The following is a 23,089-nucleotide window of genomic DNA, read 5'->3' on the forward strand; positions in this document are numbered from 1 at the left end:
GTTCGAACAGCGAAGGAAATTTGTTTAAGACCTGTGCGCATGAAGTGTCGTCAGCGGGCGATAGCACTCGGATGTCGTCCCAGTTCCAGCATATCTTTCCCAGCCAGCTCCTGCCGAGCAGCGTGGGATCATCGCCCGATACCACCCAGAGTGGTAGCTTGTGCACTGCCCCATCATAGGAGACCTTTCCGGTAGCACTGCAGATTACAGAAATCAGTTCTTTTGTGCAAGTTCTTAGTTTCTTGCGAATTGGAGTTAAGACTGGCCTTGAGGCCTTGTTGCACGACAACCTTTCGAAAGTCTTTTTGCTCATGATGGACTGGCTTGCGTCTGTGTCCAGCTCCATTGACACCGGGAGTTCAATATTCAGCATTATCGGGGAACAATTCATGGTGAATATGTATACCCCATGTACCTCTTTCTCCTCCAACTGAGGCTCTGTTTCGTCGTGATCCTCCTCTGCAGCGTGGTGGTTTGCAGGTTTAACAGGCTTAGCAGCTCACCTGCACACTCGTTGGAGGTGTCCCATTGTTCCACAGCCCTTGCAAAGGTATCCTTTGAATCGGCATGAATGGAAACGATAATCATCGCCACAGCGCCAACAAGGTGTTAATGGCCTTGAATTTATCACCCTTGATGGTGGACTCTGAGACATCTGCGGACGTGTTCACAGTACTTGTAGCAGCACTTGTGTGCTGAGAGATTTGCTTAGTATTGTCAGTGGTGGCAATGAACGCCTGGGCTATCGCTATGGCCTTACTCAAGGTTGGGGTCTCTACAGTCAAAAGTTTGCGAAGTATGGTTTCGTGGCCAATACCAAGTACGAAAAAGTCTCTGAGCATGTGCTCCAAATGTCCTTCAAATTCGCAATGTCCAGCAAGGCGTCTTAGCTCGGCGTCATAACTCGCCACTTCCTGGCCTTCAGACCTTTTGTAGGTGTAGAACCGGTACCTCGTCATCAGAACGCTTTCCTTCGGGTTCAAATGCTCTCGGATCAGTGTGCACAAATCGTTATACAATTTTTCTGTGGTTTCGCTACAGTGAGCAGATTCTTCATGAGGCCATATGTTGGTGCCTCACAGACGGTGAGGAGGATCGCCCTTCGTTTGGCAGCGCTCTCTTCCCCATCTAGCTCAATGGCCACGAAGTATTGGTCGAGTCGCTCCACAAAAGTTTCTCAATCATCTCCTTTCTCCAGGATGCCCAGTGTTCTCTGCATCTTTGGGTTCGCTATCTGTATCTCGTCGCCAGTTGTAGTGTATGGAGAACGAGTCAGACTGAACACTGTGAGCTCAAAGTAAAGTGTGACCTTAGTCTTTTATTGCAGGTCTCCAGAGTGCCTCTCCAACCTGTGAAGCCTTCTTAAATACCTGTGCGCCCAAGGGATTATGGGATCCCTTGGGACTCCGGGGAAATGAGCCCTCTGGTGCCTGTACAGAGTAAATACAAGTCCACATATATAACAGCGATGATAATGGAAAGTCGAGCCTATAGAATTGAATAAGTAAAAAATGTTTCCCTGAAACTGGCACGTGTACAGCCAGAAAGTGTTGTCCTCAATAAGACAAGGGAATTGATTGTCCCCTGTTCTTCTCAAACTAAACATATCTAGTGGTATATTTACCAGGCCCCATCCAGAGGAAAATCCCACCCACGATATTTCTTAAAGTAATTCTTTAGCCTTTGCAGTGCACTAATGGTGAAAGGGCTGTTATTTTATAATTCTGTATATTTTTAAAGAAAACCTAATTCTCTTGTTAGCGGGTTCTCCATACTGTTTCAAAAGATCAACCCTTTCAGAAGCAATTTAATTTTCCATTGAAGCGCATTCTGACGCTGTTGCAGATGCCACTGAGAATACATGATAAAAATAGACACCTTCATGTTCTCATAAATGTTAGATGAGCTCAGTGTTTGATAGCTGAGACATTAATTACTCATGAATAACCCCATGCATTTGAAATCTCTCATCACTGAGAGAAAGTAGGTATGGAAAATAATGAAAATAATGCTCATACAAACAGTTCAGAGCTACTGCTGTAAAAACTTTAATATTTAGACCAAGACTCTCATGGGTGTTTTAGATATTCAGTGCTTTCTTTGTCAACAACAACAACTTGTATTTATATAGCGCCTTTAACATAGTAAAATATGAAGAAATTATAGTGGATAACCAAAAGCTTGGTCAAAGAGGTAGGTTTTAAGGAGAGTCTTGAGAGGCAGAGATTTTATGGAGGGAGCTCCAAAGCTTAGGGCCTAGGCGCGGCCACCAATGGTCGTCAGTGGAATATATATATATATATTCCACTGACGACCATTGGTGGCCACGCCTAGGCCCTAAGCTTAGTAATTTCACAATCTTCAAAGATAGTACTATCAAAAGATAGTAATTTCACAATCTTCCCATATATCATTTGAACTCTTTTGTTTTGGGGTTGCTGATGTCATGTAGGCCACATATAAACAAGCAAGGGACAATTAAAATATTTTGCCAGTTCATAAAATGCTTCAAATAGCTGTAATTATCAAAGTTTTATCTTTGGCCAATTTTCAAGATTAAACCCAGGGACTCACAGTGGCATGCAAATGGTTTAAGTTATGACAGTTTTACTCTAGCTCCCAGCAGAAGTCTAAGCACCACATAAAACTACCGATCAAGTGAATGAACGCCATAGATTATCCCAAAGGATAAAATTAAGGTGATTTTTTTTTTTTAAGTGCATTCTAGGTTAACATTCTTAAGTACATCATTTAACTTGCATTTTTTCATTTTGTAGGTGACTTTTAAAGCAACAAAATACTCCGTCTCCCCAGATCTCAAATTTGTTCTTCTTGCATATGACGTCAAACAGGTAAGCCAACAACTGTATAAAATAGATATTTTTTTTAATTATCAGGCATGTGCCTGATCTGCAGATGGCATATATGTATTTTATATTATATAGATATCGGTATGCTTATCGGAATGTTCCCAGATATAACCGAGTTTGATTATTTTGGCTGTTATCACAAAAATGGGAGCCTGAATTTTTGTTGTCTGTTGTGTACTTTCTCTAATGCAAACCTATTTTGTTTCCTGCTACTGCAGTAAATGGAGTGTTTGATCCAGCTCCAAATCCATTTGTTATTTTTTTTCAACCTCCGTGTAAATAGTAACAGCTGAGAAAACAAATATGGTTGAAATAGAGGAGATGGAAATTATTAACAAACATATCGATTTTACACTCCAGAGTAAATGCAAATGTTTATGCTGGTGACAGATCCTTTCACCTTTAGCTTAGAAGGAATTTGAAGACTCTTTCTCTCTCATAATGTTCTGTTTCTATATTTATCTGTTTTGAGCCTTGATTTAGTTTTTGCTCCATACTACCATCTGAGAGGTGTTACCAAAACAGCGAAAGGTAAATTGTGCAGCCTCCTGGAATTGCACCAAAAATCCATTCAATTGGATTAAAAGTATCCAGATCAAAACCTGTGAATTATTGGCAATATAATGTGTATTGTTGCATGTTTAAATGATAACAAATGACAAAGGTCTCAGAAGAAGTAAATACCTGGAATTTCTGCGAGGTTATTCCGATACCTCACTGTGTCTTCAATGGAAGATTGGTAGAAATCTAAAGAAACGGGATGAACAGTGCAAATTCTATCCCAAAGAGTATTACTTTGTTATCAGTAATATTTGATTATGTTTTTTTCCCTATAATTCAGCTATCCCTATTCCAGTTCCCACTCCACCTCCAACTCATTGGCTGATATATCGATGGCACTACTCACTCCGTATTATTAAAGCTTACTACTAGTGAAAGGATTTTGAAGGCAGACTATTGATGGGAAAACTAAGAAAGAGCCCATTAGGAATTCGATCAATCTCCTTCTTCCCTTCCAGAAAAAAAAGTTATTTCAACAGTGCGGAGATTCCTTACAATCTAGTCTAATAATGGAAAGACGAATAGGGAATAACTTCCCCAAATGTTTGCGGTTGCCAACAGGCATTACCTGGCGGCTAGATGTGATGACATGTGTTCATATAACCAGTGTTTGGCATCTAGCATGATTGGGTTGCAAAGAGGCAAACAGTTGTTGCTGAATCTGTGCACATTCAGCTGGTGGAAGTGTGCCATTCGATGGAATATGGAGTGTGTCCACTCTCGTCGGGTGGCAATGCACTCACATTATTTTCAACCCTGACTTCACCTCTCCATCACAAAGGCAACATATTTAACAAACCCTGCTGCTTCCCATACCTCAGCCCAAGTGCTACCAAAACCTGAATACATGCCTTTGTCACCTCCAGACTCAAATATTTCAATACTCTCCTGTCCAGACTTCCATCCTCCACTCTCCATAAATGTCAGTTCATTCAAAAATATATGCTGTCCGTATCCTATTCCACTGTGTATGAAGACCAGGACCTCAAACCGGCACCAAGCTTATGGTCTACAGGGCAGTAGTGATACCCGCCCTCCTATATGGCTCAGAGATGTGGACTATCACCTCAAAATGCTGGAGAAGTACCACCAGCGCTACCTGCGCAAGATCCTGCAAATCCATTGGCAGGATAGGCGCACCAATGTCAGTGTTGTTGCTCAGGCCAACATTCCTAGCATCGAAGCATTGACCACACTCAATCAACTCCGTTGGGGGGCCACATCATCTGCATGCCTGACAAGAGACTCCCAAAGCAAGCGCTCTACTTGGAGCTTCAACACAGCAAGCGAGCCCCAGGTGGGCAGAGGAAATGCTTCAAGGACACCCTCAACGCCTCCTTGAAAAAGTGCAACATCTGCACCGATATCTGGGAATCCCTGGCCCAAGACCTCTCAGTTCCAGGTCTTCAACCCTCCATGGGCCCGATTCCATCCTCAGCGGCACTTGGGCGGCAAGCGCCTCCGCTGCCGAGAATGAGACCTCCCGCCCGCTGCTGCCCAGATTGGCGGCGTACGTCATCCATTTACCATTTGCCGACCTTTGAGGGACCGCGGCGATGAATATCCCGCCCAAAATATCATCCGGTACCTCGGCGGCCATCGGTGGCACGATCAAAATTGGCCCCCAAGTCATTGATATGTACTACAAAAAGCAGTGGAAACCTGATTTGCATAAATTAATGAGGATCTCATCGGCTACCAAGCAAAAGGCCGGAGAAAATATGGCAGCGGAGCGGAAACAAGGTGGTATGTATCATCTCCATTCTACCTCCGCTATTGCCTTGGTTCAGCCTGGCAGTGGGAGTTAAAATTTGCATTATTACATAATAACCAGGTGATTGTTTATATATTATTCCTTTTTGAATGGTTGCTACCAGCTGCTAATGTGGAACTGTGTTTAACTTTGATTGTTCTCTTAAGACCATAATGTGGGGAAGTGCTTCAAGTTAGCACATTCTCAAGTCAATTACAGGATAATTGTTGTTGATGAGCAATGTCCTTAGATTGGCAGTCACTTGTATATCTTCCCTCCCTCCCCGATGTGGAGAGGCTAAGTTATTAAGCTCAGAGAAAACCATGGAAAATTGCTGCCTTGTAAACATTGTTATGATTTGTTGCTTTTTTATAAATATGATATTTAACTCAATAAGGTGCACAATTTTTCAAGTGTAATACTTTTGTGTAGCCACAACCTGGAGTAAAAATGAAGAGGGGAGGGACTTATTATGATTGACATACACATGATGCATAAGAACGTAAAAAATAGGAGCAGGAGTAGGCTATGCAGTCTCTCAGCCATTCAATAAAATCATGGCAGATCTTCAACCTCAAATCCCCTTTCCCACCAATCCCCATATCCTTGATTCGGATAGAATCCAAAAATCCATCGACCTCAGCCTTGAATATACTCAACAATTGAGCATCCTGAAGAGCCCTCTGGGGTAGCGAATTCCAAAGATTCATAACCTCTGAGGGAAGAAATTTCTCCTCATCTCAGCCAACCTCTTATCTTGAGACTATGCCCCCTAGTTCTAGCCTCTCCAGCCAGGGCAACCAGCCTCTCGGCATCTACCCTGTCAGCCCTCAGAATATGTTTCAATTAGATCACCTCTCATTACTCTAAACTCCAGAGTGTATAGGCCCATTCTATTCAATCTCTTCTCATAAGACAACTCTCTCATCCCAGGAATCAATCTAGTGAACCTTCATTGTACTCCCTCTAAGGCAAGTATGTCCTTCCTTAGATAAGGAGACGAAAACTGTGCACGATACTCCAGGTGTGGTCTCACCAAAGTTCTGTACAATTGCAGCAAGCGTTTCTTACTCTTATACTCCAACCACCTTGCAATAAAAGCCAACATACCACTTGCCTTCCTAATTGCTTGCTGTACCTGCATATTAACGTTCTGTGTTTCATGTACAAGGCCAGCCAAATCCCTCTGAACACCAATATTTACTAGTTTCTCACCATTTAAAAAATATTCTGTTTTGCTATTCTTCCTACCAAAGTGAATAAGCTTACATTTTCCCATATTATACTCCAACCATCACCTTGTTGTCCACTCATTTAACCTGTCTATATTCCTTTGCAAGATTGTTGTCCTCCCCACAGCTTACTTTCCCACCTAGCTTTGTATTGTCTGCAAACTTGGATACATTACACTCCGTCCCTCCATCGAAGTCACCAATATAGAATTGTCATCAATATAGATTGTAAATAGCTGAGAACCTAGCACTGATCCTTGCGGCAATTGAAGGAACCAAAGCAATTCCCAAGAAATGGTCAGTAATATGTCCTTACTATACAGTACAAATGCACATGAGGCCCATACTAGAGAGGTCACTCTGTGACCAGTAACCTTTATTAGCCAGCACTGAAGTGCAAAAGATGGGTGGAGCTTCCCCTTTTATACCTGAAAGTTCAGGTTAGGAGTGTCTCCCACAAGTTCACCACCTAGTGGTCAGTGTTCTCATGGTGTACAACTTAGGTCAGTTTATACATGGATTACAATGATAGTTGAATACATGACATCACCTCCCCCCCCAAAGTCTTATTGGGATCACAGGTTAAGTCTCTCTGGTGGTTTACGCTCCCTTGTAGAGCGCCTGAGTTGGGGCTCCGGTTGTTGGGCGCTGGCCTGAGTGTCTGCTGTTTGCAGTGCCTCAGGCCTGTCCGGACTGTCCACAGTGACTGGGCTCTCCTCCACTTGGTTCCGGTGTTCGGTCACCTGTGGTGAAGTAAATTCTACGTCGTATTCTTCCTCTGCTTCTTCTATGGGGTTGCTGAACCTCCTTTTAGTTTGATCCACGTGTTTGCGGCAGATTTATCCATTGGTAAATTTAACTACCAGAATCCTATTCCCCTCTTTGGCAATCACAGTGCCTGTGAGCAATTTGGGCCCTGCAATGTAGTTGAGGACAAAGACAGGGTCATTGACATCAATACATCGCGCAATTGCATTCCCGTCATGGTAGTCACATTGTGACCGGCGCCTGCTCTCAACAATTTCTTTCATGGTGGGGTGTATAAGGGATAACCTGGTTTTGAGCGTCATTTTCTTTAACAGCTCTGTGGGTGGAACCCCTGTGAGCGAGTGTGGTCGGGATCTATTGGCCAACAGGAGGCGTGATAAGCGGCTTTGTAGGGAACCCCCTTGGATTCTGAGCATCGCCTGTTTGATTATCTGCACTGCTCGTTCCACCTGGCTGTTTGAGGCCGGCTTGAAAGGTGCCGTTCTGACATGGTTGATACCATTTCCTGCCATGAAGTCCTCGAATTCAATGCTAACAAAGCACGGGCCATTGTCGCTGACCAAGACATCCAGTAGACCATGGTGGCAAACATTGCCCGTAGACTTTCTATCATGGCAGAGGATGTGCTTGAATTGAGAATGTCACACTCGATCCATTTGGTGTAGGCGTCTACTACAACCAAAAACATTTTACCCATGCAAGAACCTACGTAGTCCACATGGATGCGTGACCATGGCTTGGCGGGCCAGGACCAGGGGCTAAGGGGGGCTTCCCTGGGCGCATTGCCCAGCTGGGCACATGTGTTGCACCTGCGAACACAAAGCTCCAGGTCTGCATTGATCCCTGGCCACCAAACGTGTGACCTCGCAATTGCCTTCATCATGATCATGCCCGGGTGCTCATTGTGGAGTTCTCGGATGAACGCCTCTCTGCCCATCTGGGGCATGACTACTCGGTTTCCCCATAGTAGACAATCGACCTGAATCAAGAGTTCATCCTTGCGCCTGTGAAATGGTTTAAATTCCTCAGGGCGCGCCCCGTACGTGGCTGCCCAGTCCCCATTCAGGACACATTTCTTGCCTAAAGACAGTAGCGGGTCTCTATTTGTCCAGACTTTGATCTGACGGGCTGTCACGGGTGAGCCTTCGCTTTCGAAAGCTTCAACCGCCATGACCATCTCAGCAGCATGCTCGGTTGCCCCCTCAGTGGTGGCTTGTGGGGGCTGCTGAGTACATCGGCGCAGTTTTTAGTGCCCGGTCTGTGCCGAATGGTTTAGTCATAGGCGACTAACATGAGTGCCTACCTCTGTATGCGGGCCGACGTATTTGCATTTATGGCCTTGTTGTCGGCCAAAAGGGACGTTAGGGGTTTGTGATCTGTCTCCAGCTCAAATTTCCTGCCAAACAGCTACTGGTGCATTTTTTTACTGCATATACACATGCAAACACTTCTTTTTCTACCATCCCGTAGCCCCTTTCTGCCTGGGACAGACTTCTGGAGGCATAAGCTACCAGCTGTAACTGACCCTTACATTAACATGCTGCAACGCACACCCGACCCCATAGGATGACGTATCGCACGTTAAAACAAGTTTCTTACATGGGTCATAAAGCGTTAACAGATTGTTGGAGCATAACAAATTGTGTGCTCTATCAAAAGCCCTTTCCTGGCTGTCCCCCCAGACCCATTTGCGACCTTTGCATAGGAGCACATGTAACGGCTCTAACAGCATGCTCAATTTGGGAAGAAAGTTACCAAAATATTCAGGAGCCCATGGAACGAACGCAGCTCTGTCGTGTTACGGGGTCTGGGTGATCTCTGGATTGCTTCCGTTTTGGATGCAGTAGGTCTGATCCCATCTGCTGCTACCCTCATCCCCAAGAATTCTACCTCTGGAGCTAGGAAGACGCACTTCGCCTTTTTCAGTCGCATACCTACCCGGTCCAGTCTGCGTAGCACCTCCTCCAAGTTGTGGAGGTGTTCTTCAGTATCGCAACCCATGATGAGGATGTCGTCTTGAAAAACCACCGTCCTTTGAATTGACCTGAGGAGATTCTCCATGTTTCGTTGAAAGATCGCGGCGGCCGACCAAATCCCGAATGGACATCTGTTGTACTCAAACAACCCCTTGTGTGTCGTGATGGTGGTCAGCTTCTTTGACTCACTCGCCAGCTCCTGGGTCATGTAAGCTGAGGTCAGGCCCAATTTTGAAAAAAGTTTGCCACCGGATAGTGTCGCAAAGAGATCCTCCGCTCTTGGTAGCAGGTTTTGGTCTTGGAGTGACAGCCGATTGATGGTGGCCTTGTAATCACCACATATCCTGACCGACCCATCCGCCTTGAGCACCGGCACAATCGGGCTTGCCCAGTCACTAAATTCGATTGGCGAGATGATGCCTTCCCTCAGCAGGCAGTCCAATTCGCCTTCTATCTTTCCCGCATCACGTACGGCACCACTCTGTCCTTGTGGTGCACTGGCCTGGCGTCCGGGTTTATGTGAATCACTACCTTGGTCCGCATGAAAGTGCCAATGTCGGGTTGAAATAGTGAGTCAAATTTGTCCAGGACCTGTGAGCATGATATTTGCTCCACAGAAGAAATCGCATTGACATCGCCCCATTTCCAGTTCATGACAGCAAGCCAACTCCTCCCCAGTAGTGCGGAACCATCCCCTGGGACAATCCAGAGTGGCAACCTGTTCTCCGAATCTTTGTGGGTCACGACTACCGTGGCGCTGCCTAGCACCGGAATGATCTCCTTTGTATATGTCCGTAGCTGTGCGTCAATCGGCGATAATTTTGGCCTCCTGGCCTTGGACGGCCATAACTTGTCGAACTGTTTGATACTCATCAGGGACTGGCTGGCCCCCGTGTCTAGCTCCATTGATACTGGGATGCCATTGAGGAGCACTTTCATCATTATCGGTGGTGTCCCGATGTGTGAACTGTATATGTGCTCCACATGAACTCGCTGAACTTCAGCTTCCAGCGAGTTCCCCCATTGTCCATTTGGCCTCGTAGGGCTTACATAGGGCCCGTTCTCCTTGTACATCAACCTGGCTGCAGGCTTCCTGCACATACGCGCTAAGTGACTGCTGACGTTGCTGTTTCTGCAGGTATATTGTTGATACCTACAAGCTCTGGCTGTGTGTTTGCCTCCACACTTCCAACATGAGCCGTTGTTGGAAACAAAAGGTCCATTACCAGTTGATCGTCTCTGACTGTCTCTGTAACTGTCCTTAAACGCACCATTGACACGTGTTGATGGCCCCATTACTGGCCGCATTGTCCCTTGCGATGGCATGAATCGCCGTTCAGCTAGCCATTGTCTCTGTTGAATTCCCCCTTTGGGTTTGAGTACATGCTCGGACATGTCCAATTGCCCCTGTCTGCCGGGGAACTGTGTGCCGCGTTAACAATGTTGACTCCCTGTCCATTTGCTGCATTTAAACCAAGATTTTTGTCAAACATCATTCTGGTCTCTTCCTCCCCTGAGATAAATATCTGGGTCATGAAAGCCGCCGTTTCCAGGATCATGTCTTTGCTCTCAATTAGTTTCCTGAAAATCCCAACGTGCCCGATGCCCTCAATGAAAAAGTCTCGCAGCATCTCTGCTCTGCATGCATCTGGGAACTTACATAGGCTCGCCAGTCACCGGAGGTCTGCCACGAAGTCTGGAACGCTTTGCCATTCTCGCCACCGGTGCGGGTAAAACCGGTGTCTCGCCATGTGCATGCTGCTCGCCGGTTTAAAGTGTTCCCCGATCAACTTACTGAGCTCTTCAAAAGTCTTATCCGCCGGCTTCTCTGCCGCTAGAAGGTCCTTCATCAGGGAGTACGTCCTGGATCCACAAACCGTCAGGAGATGAGCCCTGCGTTTGTCGGCCGAGTCCTGTCCCAGCCATTCCTTAGTGACGAAACTTTGCTGTAGTCTGTCAATAGACCAACACAGTACCTCTCATCTGTGCTGCTAGTGGCCATGCTCGCGTGGTTTAAATCCCAGTTTCTCGTCGCCAATAATATGTCCTTACTATACAGTACAAATGCACACGAGGCCCATACTCGAGAGAAGGTCACTTTGTGACCAGTAACCTTTATTAGCCAGCACTGAAGTGCAGAAGATGGGTGGAGCTTCCCCTTTCTACCTGAAAGTCCAGATTAGGAATGTCTCCCACAAGTTCACCACCTAGTGGTCAGTGTTCTCACGGTGTACAACTTAGGTCAGTTTATACATGGATTACAATGACAGTTGAATACATGACAGTCAGCAAAGCCTTGCTGAACAATTCAAGCTCCAGTTAAGTACTCTGAATTGAACCGCAGGTGTGCAACATAAGAGTAGGCCTTTCCAAGAAAGCATTGTTGAGGGATTTACAAACAGCATAAGCAACTGATTTACTTTTTATGTGAGTTCATATTATGAATGTTACTTTTATCTGTAGGTTTCCATCAGTGGAAAATTGAACATACTTCAAAAAAATGTAGAAGTGATTTGATTGATTGTTTGCAGTACATGGGGCCGAAATTCACCGTCTCCGAAGGGACGGCTACCGTGGCGTTTGGGCGGGCGACCGATAAAATCGATCGGCCACCGTGGTCAGATGGTTTTCCCTCCCCCAGCCATATTCAGCTCGGGGGGGGATTTGAGCAGCGCGGTGAAGCCGTTGTAAAGTAGACTTTCCAGCGGAGAGCTCTGCAGTGTGCGGGCCGCTAGAAAGCCACCAGAACAGGGATTTTCGGCTGCAAAATGGTAAGCCTTTTCCCAGCGGGACACCGCCGGAGTGTTGCCGTGATCGGGGCCCTTTGGTTGGGAAATCGTTTTATTAATTTTAGTATTTTTATTTAAGATGACAGCATCCACTGTATTTATCATTTAATAGTTTTATTAATTATTTGTGATTTTATTTAAGATTACAGTATCCACTGTATTTATCTTTTAATAGTTTTATTAATTGTTTTGGCTCCATTCCACCTGCTGAGTGCTGCTCAGAGGTTTTTTGCACAGACTTTTGTACAACTTTCAGGTCTAACTCTTTTGTGGAACCCTGTGGGCTGCAGAGACCTGCTTGGCAGGGTTCACCCTGAGGAGTGTTGGGAGGGCAACACCTGGTACACCTGCGCAGAAGCAGGGTGGCACTGTGCAGACAGGCAGCGGGCAAGGGAGCCAGCAGCCATGATTCGTTCATTCTGCACCAGACCAGTGTGCCTGCCATCTTCACCGGCCCGAATCAGGATTGCGGTTGGCTGCTTGGGGACAAGGGATATCCCCTGTACACTTGGCTGCTCACTCCACTGCGGAACCCCAGGACAGCGCCAGAGCATGCATACAATGACGCTCATTGTGCCACCAGGTGCATCATCGAGCAGTGCATGGCATTCTTAAGCAAAGGTTCCGGTGCCTGGACCGCTCTGGTGGCACCTTGCAGTACTCTCCTCAATGCGTCTCCATCTTCGTCGTGGTCTGCTGCATGCTGCACAACCTGGCCATTATGAGTGGACAGCCGCTGGAGGTCAAGCCATCAGTACCAGCTGAGGAGGAGGTACAGGAGGAGGAGGGGCAAGAGGAGGAAGAGCAGGCGGTGCAGGAGGAGGATCCACGTCACCCCAGAGCTAGGAGGTGCGACCCATTGACACCCTGGAAGGGCCGGGTACAGATTGGCCAGCACCCTCCTGGGAGGGTGCGTCCTCACATATATGGAGGTGCCTGACACCTCCCCTGCAATCTCCCTCCATGCGTTATGTACTAGCTGTCTGCCAGGTCTCCCCACGTCAGGAAACAGTATTCTTCTGTCCTCCACACCGTCCATCAGTGGCTCCAGCTCCATATCAGTGAACCTGTTGGCTCTCCTTGCACCTCTTACATCAGCCATCCATCCAGACTCCTTACAACCTCCTTCCCCCCTCAGGGCCTTGCTGCAAATCCCGCAACTGGCTCATTAGAAACCCTTACCTGCATGCTGAATTTCTCAGTGGTGATAACGCTCAAATTAAGACAACCACACCGCTGAAAAATCCACTTTGGAAGGGTTCATTAGCGCTGGAAGCCATTTGTTCACTTTTGGAGCTGAATATGGGATGGCCACAAAAAGGTGGGGGAGCACCAGCTTTCCAGCGGTGATAAATTTCGGGCCCCATCTCTCTTATTGGTAGACCTCATAGATTATGATGATTTCTTTTGCTGTATGCTTAGAAATTCCTAATTGGTCGTTTCTGTTTCCATTTTACGATCAAAGTGACATTCAATTATGCTGCACTAAATTCTGCACTAAACTAGCATAAGATTAGGAATAAAAGGTGCATAAATATCTATTTGATAAAGGGATAATTGTAGAGAGTGTTTCCAAATAAAGTATGTTCCTAGTGTTTTTAGTTTTTAGTGTTTATATATTTTTATGTTTTCACTTGCAAAGTCAATTAGGCTACATATTAGATATTAGGTTCAGCATATTTTAATCTGATTATATTTTCATAAAAATAGAATTTAAATATTTATTAATCAGCTTGTTATATAGTTACCCCTTATAATCATTTTTATCTTGTAATATTTAAAATCATGCACATTGTTTCAAGAAATAATAGAAGAAGCCTTTTCAATAACATCACTATAACATGCTTAATGGAACATCCTCATAGACTATTTTATGGGTAAGTCTGCTGTACCATAACAATGTTCTTTTTGATTCGCTATTTGCATAATTACTACATAATTCCTTCTAAATGCATTGGGTTGGAAGAATTAGGATATAGTTTTCAAAAACTTGATCCAATAATTAGACCAAATACACTGAGAATTACATTAACCTATAATTAACTGTTGTAATTGTAAAATGCATACATCAGTGTCATTGTTCATTCAATCATTTAATCTTTTTTCTCAACACTAAATAGCACCTACATTGAAGGCAGGAAGGTAACACACACTATAATTTGTCCTAAAGTATGTATTCTGCAATTAAACTTCAAAACATTATATCACTGTTTTTTAAAAATAATACCTGACAGGATATGTCGCTAAGAAATAAAGAAAGTAAAAACTTACATTTATATGTAGTGCTTTTCATAGCCTTGGGACATTCTAAAGCGCTAACAACTAATTAAGTATTTTGGAAGTGTAGTCATTGTTGTAATATAGATAAATGTGCGCACGGTGGGGTCTCACAGACAGCTAGGACATAAATCACCAGATAATCTGGTTTTCCGTGATGTTAGTTGAGAGATAAATGTTGATCCAGGATACCGGAAGAGTTCTACTTTGAATCATCATCAGCATAGGCAGTCCCTCGAAATCAAGGAAGACTTGCTTCCACTCTAAAAGTGAGTTCTCAGGTGACTGTACAGTCCAATGGAGGAATTACAGTCTCTGTCACAGGTGGGGCAGACAGTGGTTGAAGGAAAGGGTGGGTGGACAACCTGGTTAGCCACTCGCTCCTTCCGTTGTCTGCACTTGGTTTCTGCATGCTCTCGGCGACAAGACTCGAGGTGCTCAGCTTTTCCTCCATTTTGGGTGGTTTGGGCTAGGGATTCCCAGGTGCCGATGGGAAGTTGCACTTTATCAAGGAGACTTTGAGGGTGCCCTTAAAACGTTTCCTCTGCCCACCTGGGGCTCGCTTGCCAGGTAGGAGTTCTGAGTAGAGCGCTTGCTTAGGGAGTCTCATGTCAGGCATGCGGACAATGTGGCTCGCCCAACGGAGCGGCCATGGGATCATGTACATCCAATAGAGAGGGCAGATGAGGACTCGGTTTAAAATCGCATCCAAAAGATGCCATGTTCAAAAGTGCAGCTCTCCATCAGTACTGCTTTGCTGCTTTGGATTGTCAACCTAAATATTTGCCCAGAAATTGCGGTCACAGGCTTCCCATGGGCAGATGTCGTCGACCTGAAACATTTCTATGAATTTATCTAGTGGTCCCGGAGGTATGGAGTTTTGTGGTCCTGAGCCTTTATGCGAAAGCCTGCATAGAGGCCCACATATCCCAGGCACATGGGTCGGCAAAATCCAAGTAGGGGTTCCCCATTCATACTTGTGGTGAGTTTCATATAAAAGGAACTCACGATAAGTATGAATGCGAATACCCCAAAAACACACAAGCACTTAAAATATATAATTTTTTAAATCACATATTTAAAATTAATTAAAGTGGAATTTAATTAATTATTTTAAACAAAAATTTACTTTATGAAAAATACATTTACATATTTTAAAGGGTCGAAAAGTAAACTTACCTTATTTAATCGGGTTTTAAATCTTTAAATTATTGAACAAAATATATGTTTCTGTCCATTATCAGTCATAAGAATTTCAAGGGCCTTTGCTGGGCAGAAATTGTCACATATCCCAACTCTCCACCAGCGGGGCCCTTTACCTTCAGATGCATACAACCTTTCAAGAGGATTCTTGACATATCGCAAGTTCTGGGTTTAGGCACATGCGCTTCGCATACCTAAACCCAGAACTTGCAGGGCCCCTACGGGCGCGTGCGGACCTTGTACACACCCGTAGGCGCCGCAAATTCAGGGCCTATGTACTCAAGTCTCTGGAATGGGGCTTGAAGCCGCGACTATCTGCCTCGGAGACTCGAGTGTTATTATTGACACTAAGGGGCCGAATTTGGTCAAGGCCTCTGCCCACCCAAGTGCTATTGACATCCGGTGAGGTACCGAGCCAGCGGTCCACCCCCATTCTGATGTCGACTCCCGCCCGCATCAATATGGGAGCTTGGCAGGCAGGAGCTCAGTTGCGCCACTCGGCTGTCCGCTGATTTCAGCGGGCGGTTCCCGGCAGCTCTCCCCTCCCGCCCGCTCCAGGCCACCTCGAAAGTGGCATTGGGCGGAGCTTCAGGAGGAATATCGATGGCAGTGGGCGGCAGTCGGCGGTGAGTTGATGAATTTCAGCCCCTAAATTTTTTTCAATGCAACAATGAATACATTTCTACCTTCAGGCACTCATGAGATGTGTCGATACTGGAAGTCTGTGCAGGTGTACCTATTGTTTCACATGAAGCTCGCTCAGGAAAGGGGGTGATTAAAAGAAAGAAATGATTAAATCAGTTAGGTTTCAGATAAATCAAATATAGTATAGCACATTTCTCTTTATAAAATGAGAGTTCTTGATGGAGAATTTGGCTCCACACAAAATTTGCTAGGGTAGGACAAAGTGCAATCTTTCAAAACTAAGATTCTGAAAATCTGAAATAAATACAGAAAATGCTGGAAATACGCAGCAGGTCAGGACATCCAAACTCTCTACACCTCCATGCCGCACCAGAATGGCCTGAGGGCACTCCACCTCTTCCTTGAATAGAGGCCAACCAGTCCCCATCCACCCCCATCACCCTCTTCCTGGCTGAACTTGTTCTCACATTGAACAACTTCTCCTTTTACTCCACTTACTTCCTCCAAATAAAAGGTGTTGCTAGCTATGCCTGCCTTTTCATGGGATATGTGGAACTTTCTTTGTTCCAGTTCTACTCAGGTGCCCTTCCTCGACTTCTGTCTCCATTTCTGGGGATAGACTATCGACAAACATCCACTATAAGCCCACTGACTCCCACAGCTACCTGGACTACACTTCCTACTACCACTCTTCCTGTAAGGATTCTATTCCATTCTCCCAGTGTTTCTGTCACCGTTGCATCTGTTCTGGCAATGCCACCATCCCTACTACTGCTTCCAATATGTCTTCCATTTTCCTCAACTCAGGATTCCCCTCTACCGTGGTTGACATGGGCTTCCCCTCCCTCCCAGAACCACAATAGTATGTTCCCCTTGTCCTCACCTTTCACCTCACCAGCCTCCAGTTTCAATGAATCATCCTACACCATTTCTACCACCTCCAACGTGATCCCACCACCAAACAAATCTTCCCCTCCCTTCCCCTTTCAGCATTTGGAAGGGATCGCTCCATCCGCGACACTTTGGTTCAATCCTCAGTCATCCCCAACATTCCTTCCCATCCCTATGACACCTTCCCATGCAAGCGCAGGAGCTGCAACACCTGCCCTTTTACCCCCTTCCTTCCCATCGCCCAAGGCCCCCCCCAAACATGCCTTCCAGGTGAAGCAGCGATTTATTTGTACTTCTTGCAATTTAGTATACTGCATTCGCTGCTCACGATGCTGTCTCCTCCACATTGGGGAGACCAAACGTAGGTTGGGTGACCACTTTGCGGATCACCTCCATTCAGTCCGCAAGTGTGGCCCCGAGCTTTCGGTAGCCTGTTACTTTACTTCTCCGCTCCATTCCCAATCTGACCTCCCTGTCCTCGGCCTCTTAGGCTGTTCCAATGAAGCTCAACATAAGCTCGAGGAACGGCACCTCATCTTTCTATTTGGCACTTTACAGGCTTCTGGACTCAACATCGATTTCAATAATTTCAAACCATCAACCTCTGCTCCTATTTTTTCAGATGACAGCTGTTGATGATTCTGCTATTCTCACTTACACCTCTTCTAGACCTATCTTTTAGTTCTTTATGTTATATATGTATACTTGTACTTACTCTGTACAGCCACCAGAGGGCTCATCCCCTGGAGTCCCAAGGGATCCCACAATCAGTGGGCATCCTGGAGAACAGTGGGCATCATGGAGAAATTCTCGGAGGGAGATGATTGGGAAACTTTTGTGGAGCGACTCTACCAATACTTCGTGGCCAACGAGCTAGATGGGAAAGAGAATGCTGCCAAATGAATGGCAATCCTCCTCACCATCTGTGGGGCACCAACGTATGATCTCATGAAGAATCTGCTCACTCCAGCGAAACCCACGGAGAAATCGTACGATGATTTGTGCACACTGGTCCGAGAGCATTTGAACCCGAAGGAAAGCGTTCTGATGGCGAGGTACCGGTTCTACACCTAGAAAAGGTCTGAAGGCCAGGAAGTGGTGAATTATGTCGCCGAGCTAAGACGCCTTGCAGGACATTGCGAATTTGAAGGACATTTGGAGCACATGCTCAGAGACTTTTCCGTACTTGGCATTGGTCACAAAACCATACTTCGCAAACTTTTGACTGCAGAGACCCCAACTTTGAGTAAGGCTATAGCGATAGCCCAGGCATTCATTGCCACCAGTGTCAATACTAAGCAAATCTCTCAACACACTAGTACTGCTACAAGTACTGTGAACAAAGTGATGTTGTTTACGAATCGCAACGTACAGGGCAGGTTACACATGCCTGCAGCTGCACGTCTGCAGATGTCTCAGAGTCCACCATTAAGAGTGATAAATGCAAGACCATTAACACCTTGATCCACTGCGGGGGTGATCATCGTTTCCATTCATGCTGATTCAAAGGTTATGTTTGCAAGGGCTGTGGAACAATGGGGCACCTCCAATGAGTGTGCAGGCAAGCTGCTAATCCTGTTAAACCTGCAAACCACCATGTTACAGAGGAGGACAGATCCACGGAGGATCTCGACGAACCACAGATCTCGAATGCACACATTCACCACGAATTGTCCCCTGATAATGCTGAATGTTGAACTAAATGGACTCCCAGTGTCAATGGAACTGGACACGGGCGCGAGCCAGTCCATCATGGGCAAAAGACTTTTTAAAGATTGGGGTGCAACAAGGCCTCAAGGCCAGTTTTAATTCCAATTCGTACGAAACTAAGAACTTACACGAAAGAACTGATTCCTGTAATCGGCAGTGCTATCGTAAAGGTCTCCTACAATGGAGCAGTGCACAAGCCATCACTCTGGGTGGTACCGGGCGATGGTCCCATGCTGCTCGGCAGGCGCTGGCTGGGAAAGATACGCTGGAACTGGGACGACGTCCGAGCGCTATCACCTGCTGACGACACTTCGTGTTCCCAGGTCTTAAACAAGTTCCCTTCGCTGTTCGAACCAGGCATCAGGAAATTCCAAGGAGCAAAAGTGCAGATCCACCTAATTCCAGGGGCACAACCCATCCATCACAAGGCGAGAGCAGTACTGTACATGATGAGAGAAAGGGCAGAGATCGAACTAGACCGGCTGCAACAAAAGGGCATCATCTCACTGATCGCGTTCAATGAGTGGGCCAGCCGGATCGTTCCTGTCCTCAAGGGAGATGGCACCGTCAGAATCTGTGGCGATTACAAAGTAACTATTAATCGTTTCTCCCTGTAGGACAAATACCCATTACCAAAGGCCGACGACCTCTTTGCAATGCTGGCGGGAGGAAAGATGTTCACGAAGCTGGATCTGACTTCAGCCTACATGACGCAGGAACTGGAGGAATTGTCGAAGGGCCTCACCTGCATCAACATGCACAAAGGTCTTTTCGTTTATAACAGGTGCCTGTTTGGAATTAGATCAGTGGCGGCGATATTCCAGAGAAACATGGAAAGCCTACTGAAGTCAGTCCCGCACACCGTGGTCTTCCAGGATGACATCTTGGTCAAGGTCGGAACACAGTCAAGCATCTGCAGAACCTCGAGGGAGGTCCTTCGTTGACTCAACCGCATGGGGCTCGAAGTCCGTTTTCCTGGCGCATGAAGTGGAGTTCTTGGAAAGGAGGATTGCGGTGGACGGTATCAGGCCCATCAACACGAAGACAGAGGCAATCGAGAACGCACCGAGGCCACAGAACATGACAGAGCTGCGGTCGTTTCTGGGACACCTGAACTACTTTGGTAACTTCTTACCGGGTCTTAGCACACTGTTAGAACCACTACATATCTTACTACGACAAGGGATGAATGGGTTTGGGACAAAAGCCAAAAAATGCCTTTGCAAAAGCGAGAAAATTCTTAGGCTCAAACAAATTGCTTGTGTTGTATGATCCATGTAAGCGTTTGGTACTAGCATGTAATGCGTTGTCATATGGCGTCAGGTGTGTATTGCAACAAGCTAATGATTTTGGGAAACTGCAACCAATTGATTATGCAACCAGGAGTCTGTCTAACGCCGAGAGAGCCTACAGCATGATTGAGAAAGAAGCGTTAGCGTGTGTCTATGGGGTAAAGAAAATGCATCACTACCTGTTTGGGCTAAAATTCGAATTGGAAACTGACCATAAGCCACCAATATCCCTGTTTTCCGAGAGCAAAGGGATAAATACCAACGCAACGGCCCGCATCAGAGATGGGCGCTCACGTTGTCCGCATATAACTGCGCCATCCGCCACAGACCAGGCACAGAAAACTGCGCCGATGCTCTCAGTAGGCTGCCATTGCTCACCACAGGGGTAGAAATGGCGCAGCCCGCAGACTTAGCCGTGGTTATGGAAGCATTTGAGAGTGAGCACTCACCCGTCACTGTCCGGCAGATCAAAACCTGGACGAGCCAGGACCCCTTATTATCCCTAGTCAAAAACTGTGTGCTTCACAGGAGCTGGTCCAGTGTCCCAGTGGAAATGCAAGAAGAGGTAAAGCCATTCCAGTGGCGCATAGATGAAATATCTATGCAAGCAGACTGCTTTCTGTGGGGCAATCGTGTAGTGGTTCCCAAGAAGGGCAGAGACACCTTCATCAATGACCTCCACAGTACCCACCCAGGCATCGTAATGATGAAAGCGATAGCCAGATCCCACGTGTGGTGGCCCGGTATCGATACGGACTTAGAGTCCTGTGTTCACAGATGTAATACATGCTCGCAGTTAAGCAATGTACCCTGGGAGGCACGGCTAAGTTTATGGTCTTGGCCCTCCAAACCTTAGTTTAGGGTACACGTCGACTATGCAGGCCCGCTCTTGGGTAAAATGTTCCTTGGGTAAAATGGTTGTAGATGCGTACTCCAAGAGGATTGAATGTGAGACAATGTCGGCTAGCACATCCGCTTTCATCACTGAAAGCCTGCGGGCCATGTTTGCCACACATGGCTTACCCGATGTCCTGGTGAGCGACAACAGGCCATGTTTTACCAGTGCTGAGTTCAAAGAATTCATGACCTGTAAAGGGATCAAACATGTCACATCTGCCCTGTTTAAACCAACGTCCAATGGTCAAGCAGAAAGAGCAGTGCAAACCATTAAACAAGGCTTGAAGAGGGTAACTGAAGGCTCGCTGCAGACTCGCCTATCCCGAGTCCTGCTTAGCTGCCACACGAGACCCCACTCGCTCACTGGGATCCCACCTGCTGAACTGTTCATGAAAAGAGCACTTAAGACAAGGCTCTCGTTAGTTCACCCTGATCTACATGAACAGGTAGAGAGCAGGCAGCTTCAACAAAGTGCATACCATGAGAGCACAAATGTGTCACATGAGATTGAAATCAATGATCCTGTATTTGTATTGAATTATGGATAAGGTCCCAAGTGGCTTCCCAGCACTGTCGTGGCCAAAGAGGGGAGCAGGGTGTTTCGGGTCAAACTTTCAAATGGACTCATTCACCGGAAACACTTGGACCATATCAAACTCAGATTCACAAACTATCTTGTGCAACCCACCTTGGACTCTACCCTTTTTGATCCCCCAAGATACACACCAGTGGCAACCGGCATCACGGTTGACCACGAAGCAGAACCCATCATCCACAGCAGCCCAGCAGGACCCAACACACCAGGCAGCCCAGCAAGGCCAGCTGCACAACAGCCCAGCGAGGGCCTAACAAATGATCTAACAATGCCAGCTTTCACACCGATACAATCAACCGGGGCAAGAAGGGCCCCAGATCGACTCACATTGTAAATAATTACATTATTGACTTTGGGGGGAATGTTGTTATATATGTAAACTTGTATTTACTCTGTACAGCCACCAGAGGGCTCATCCCCTGGAGTCCCAAGGGATCCCACAATCCCTTGAGAGCACAGTTATTTAAGGAGTCCCCACAAGTTGGAGAGGCACTCTGGAGACCTGCAATAACAGACTACGGTCACACTTTACTTTGAGCTCAGTGTTCAGTCTGACTCTTTCTCCATCCATAACACTTAACTTACCCATTATCATCCCTATTTGCTGAGTACAATCATATCTTTTGACTTTTAATCACTCCTGCCTTCCACCCTATCACTTTTATACTTTCCTCCCCTTCCCCCTTTCCCTGTCCCTGCACTTGCTTAAAATCAATTACATCTTTAACTTTTTCCAGTTCTGATGAAAGCTCATCAACTTGAAACATAAGTCTGTTTCTCGCTCCACAGATGCTGTCTGACCTGCTGAGTAGTTCCAGCATTTCCTTTCAAAACTAAGATTGCTTTCCATTTAAATGTATAAATTGCTGAATTTAAAGGTTATTTCTACTTTCACATTTTTAACTTTAAGCACTGGTACCTAATCACTTTTAAGTCCCTCTATGGTTATACCACCGCTATTTACAGCCTAGCAGTCAATAATTCCTAAGCACATTTTTAGAAATAGGGATCGTTCTCTGTGACGAGTTTGGGCCAGATATGCAATTTCCACCCCGAGAGGTTTAATTCGTTAGTAGAAACTAGAGAAACTAGGGCCCTTTTTGATGAGAACAAAGCAGATTGAGGGAAGATCTAAGAGAGATGTTCAAAATTATGAAAAATGGTGATAAGATAAATATCAAATGTCTATTTCTACTGATTGGTGATTCAGTAACTAGAAGGCACACATTAAAGATCATCACTAAAAGAACAAAGGGAAAGGTTAAATGCAGAGCGTTTGCAGGAAATACATTTTCAGAAACAATGGTGTAAGCAGAATCCACAATACCGTCTGAAAGGGAAGTAGATAAATATTTGAAAATAAAATGTAAAAGCTTTGAGGGTAGGGCAGGGAAATGAGACTAAGTAAATAGCTACTTCAGAGAGCCACCACAGGCACAACGGGCCATTGTACTGGAAAATTCTGTTAGTCAATGGTCTGTACATAATACAACTTAATGCCTAGAACAGTCTTCATTTGAAATTTGATGATCCTAACAATACTACCCTGTTTGCTTTCCCTATAGTAATCACACACTGCTTGTGACCTTTAATGAGCAGTCAACTATAACACCCAGGTATTATAGTTGAT

At 45.8% G+C, this 23,089-nt stretch overlaps 1 protein-coding gene across 1 annotated transcript in view; it reads left to right on the top strand.

The window, feature by feature from the left end:
* LOC139253997 (inactive dipeptidyl peptidase 10-like) overlaps positions 1-23,089 on the top strand; it is a 963,662-nt gene that overhangs the window by 471,090 nt on the left and 469,483 nt on the right. The window contains exon 6 of the mRNA XM_070873609.1: positions 2,778-2,852. Coding sequence (XP_070729710.1) covers positions 2,778-2,852 — 75 coding nt within the window. The remainder of the gene's footprint in view (positions 1-2,777; positions 2,853-23,089) is intronic.

This window comes from Pristiophorus japonicus, chromosome 3 (genome assembly GCF_044704955.1).
Source record: "Pristiophorus japonicus isolate sPriJap1 chromosome 3, sPriJap1.hap1, whole genome shotgun sequence".
In the NCBI taxonomy this organism is placed as follows: Eukaryota; Metazoa; Chordata; class Chondrichthyes; family Pristiophoridae; genus Pristiophorus; species Pristiophorus japonicus.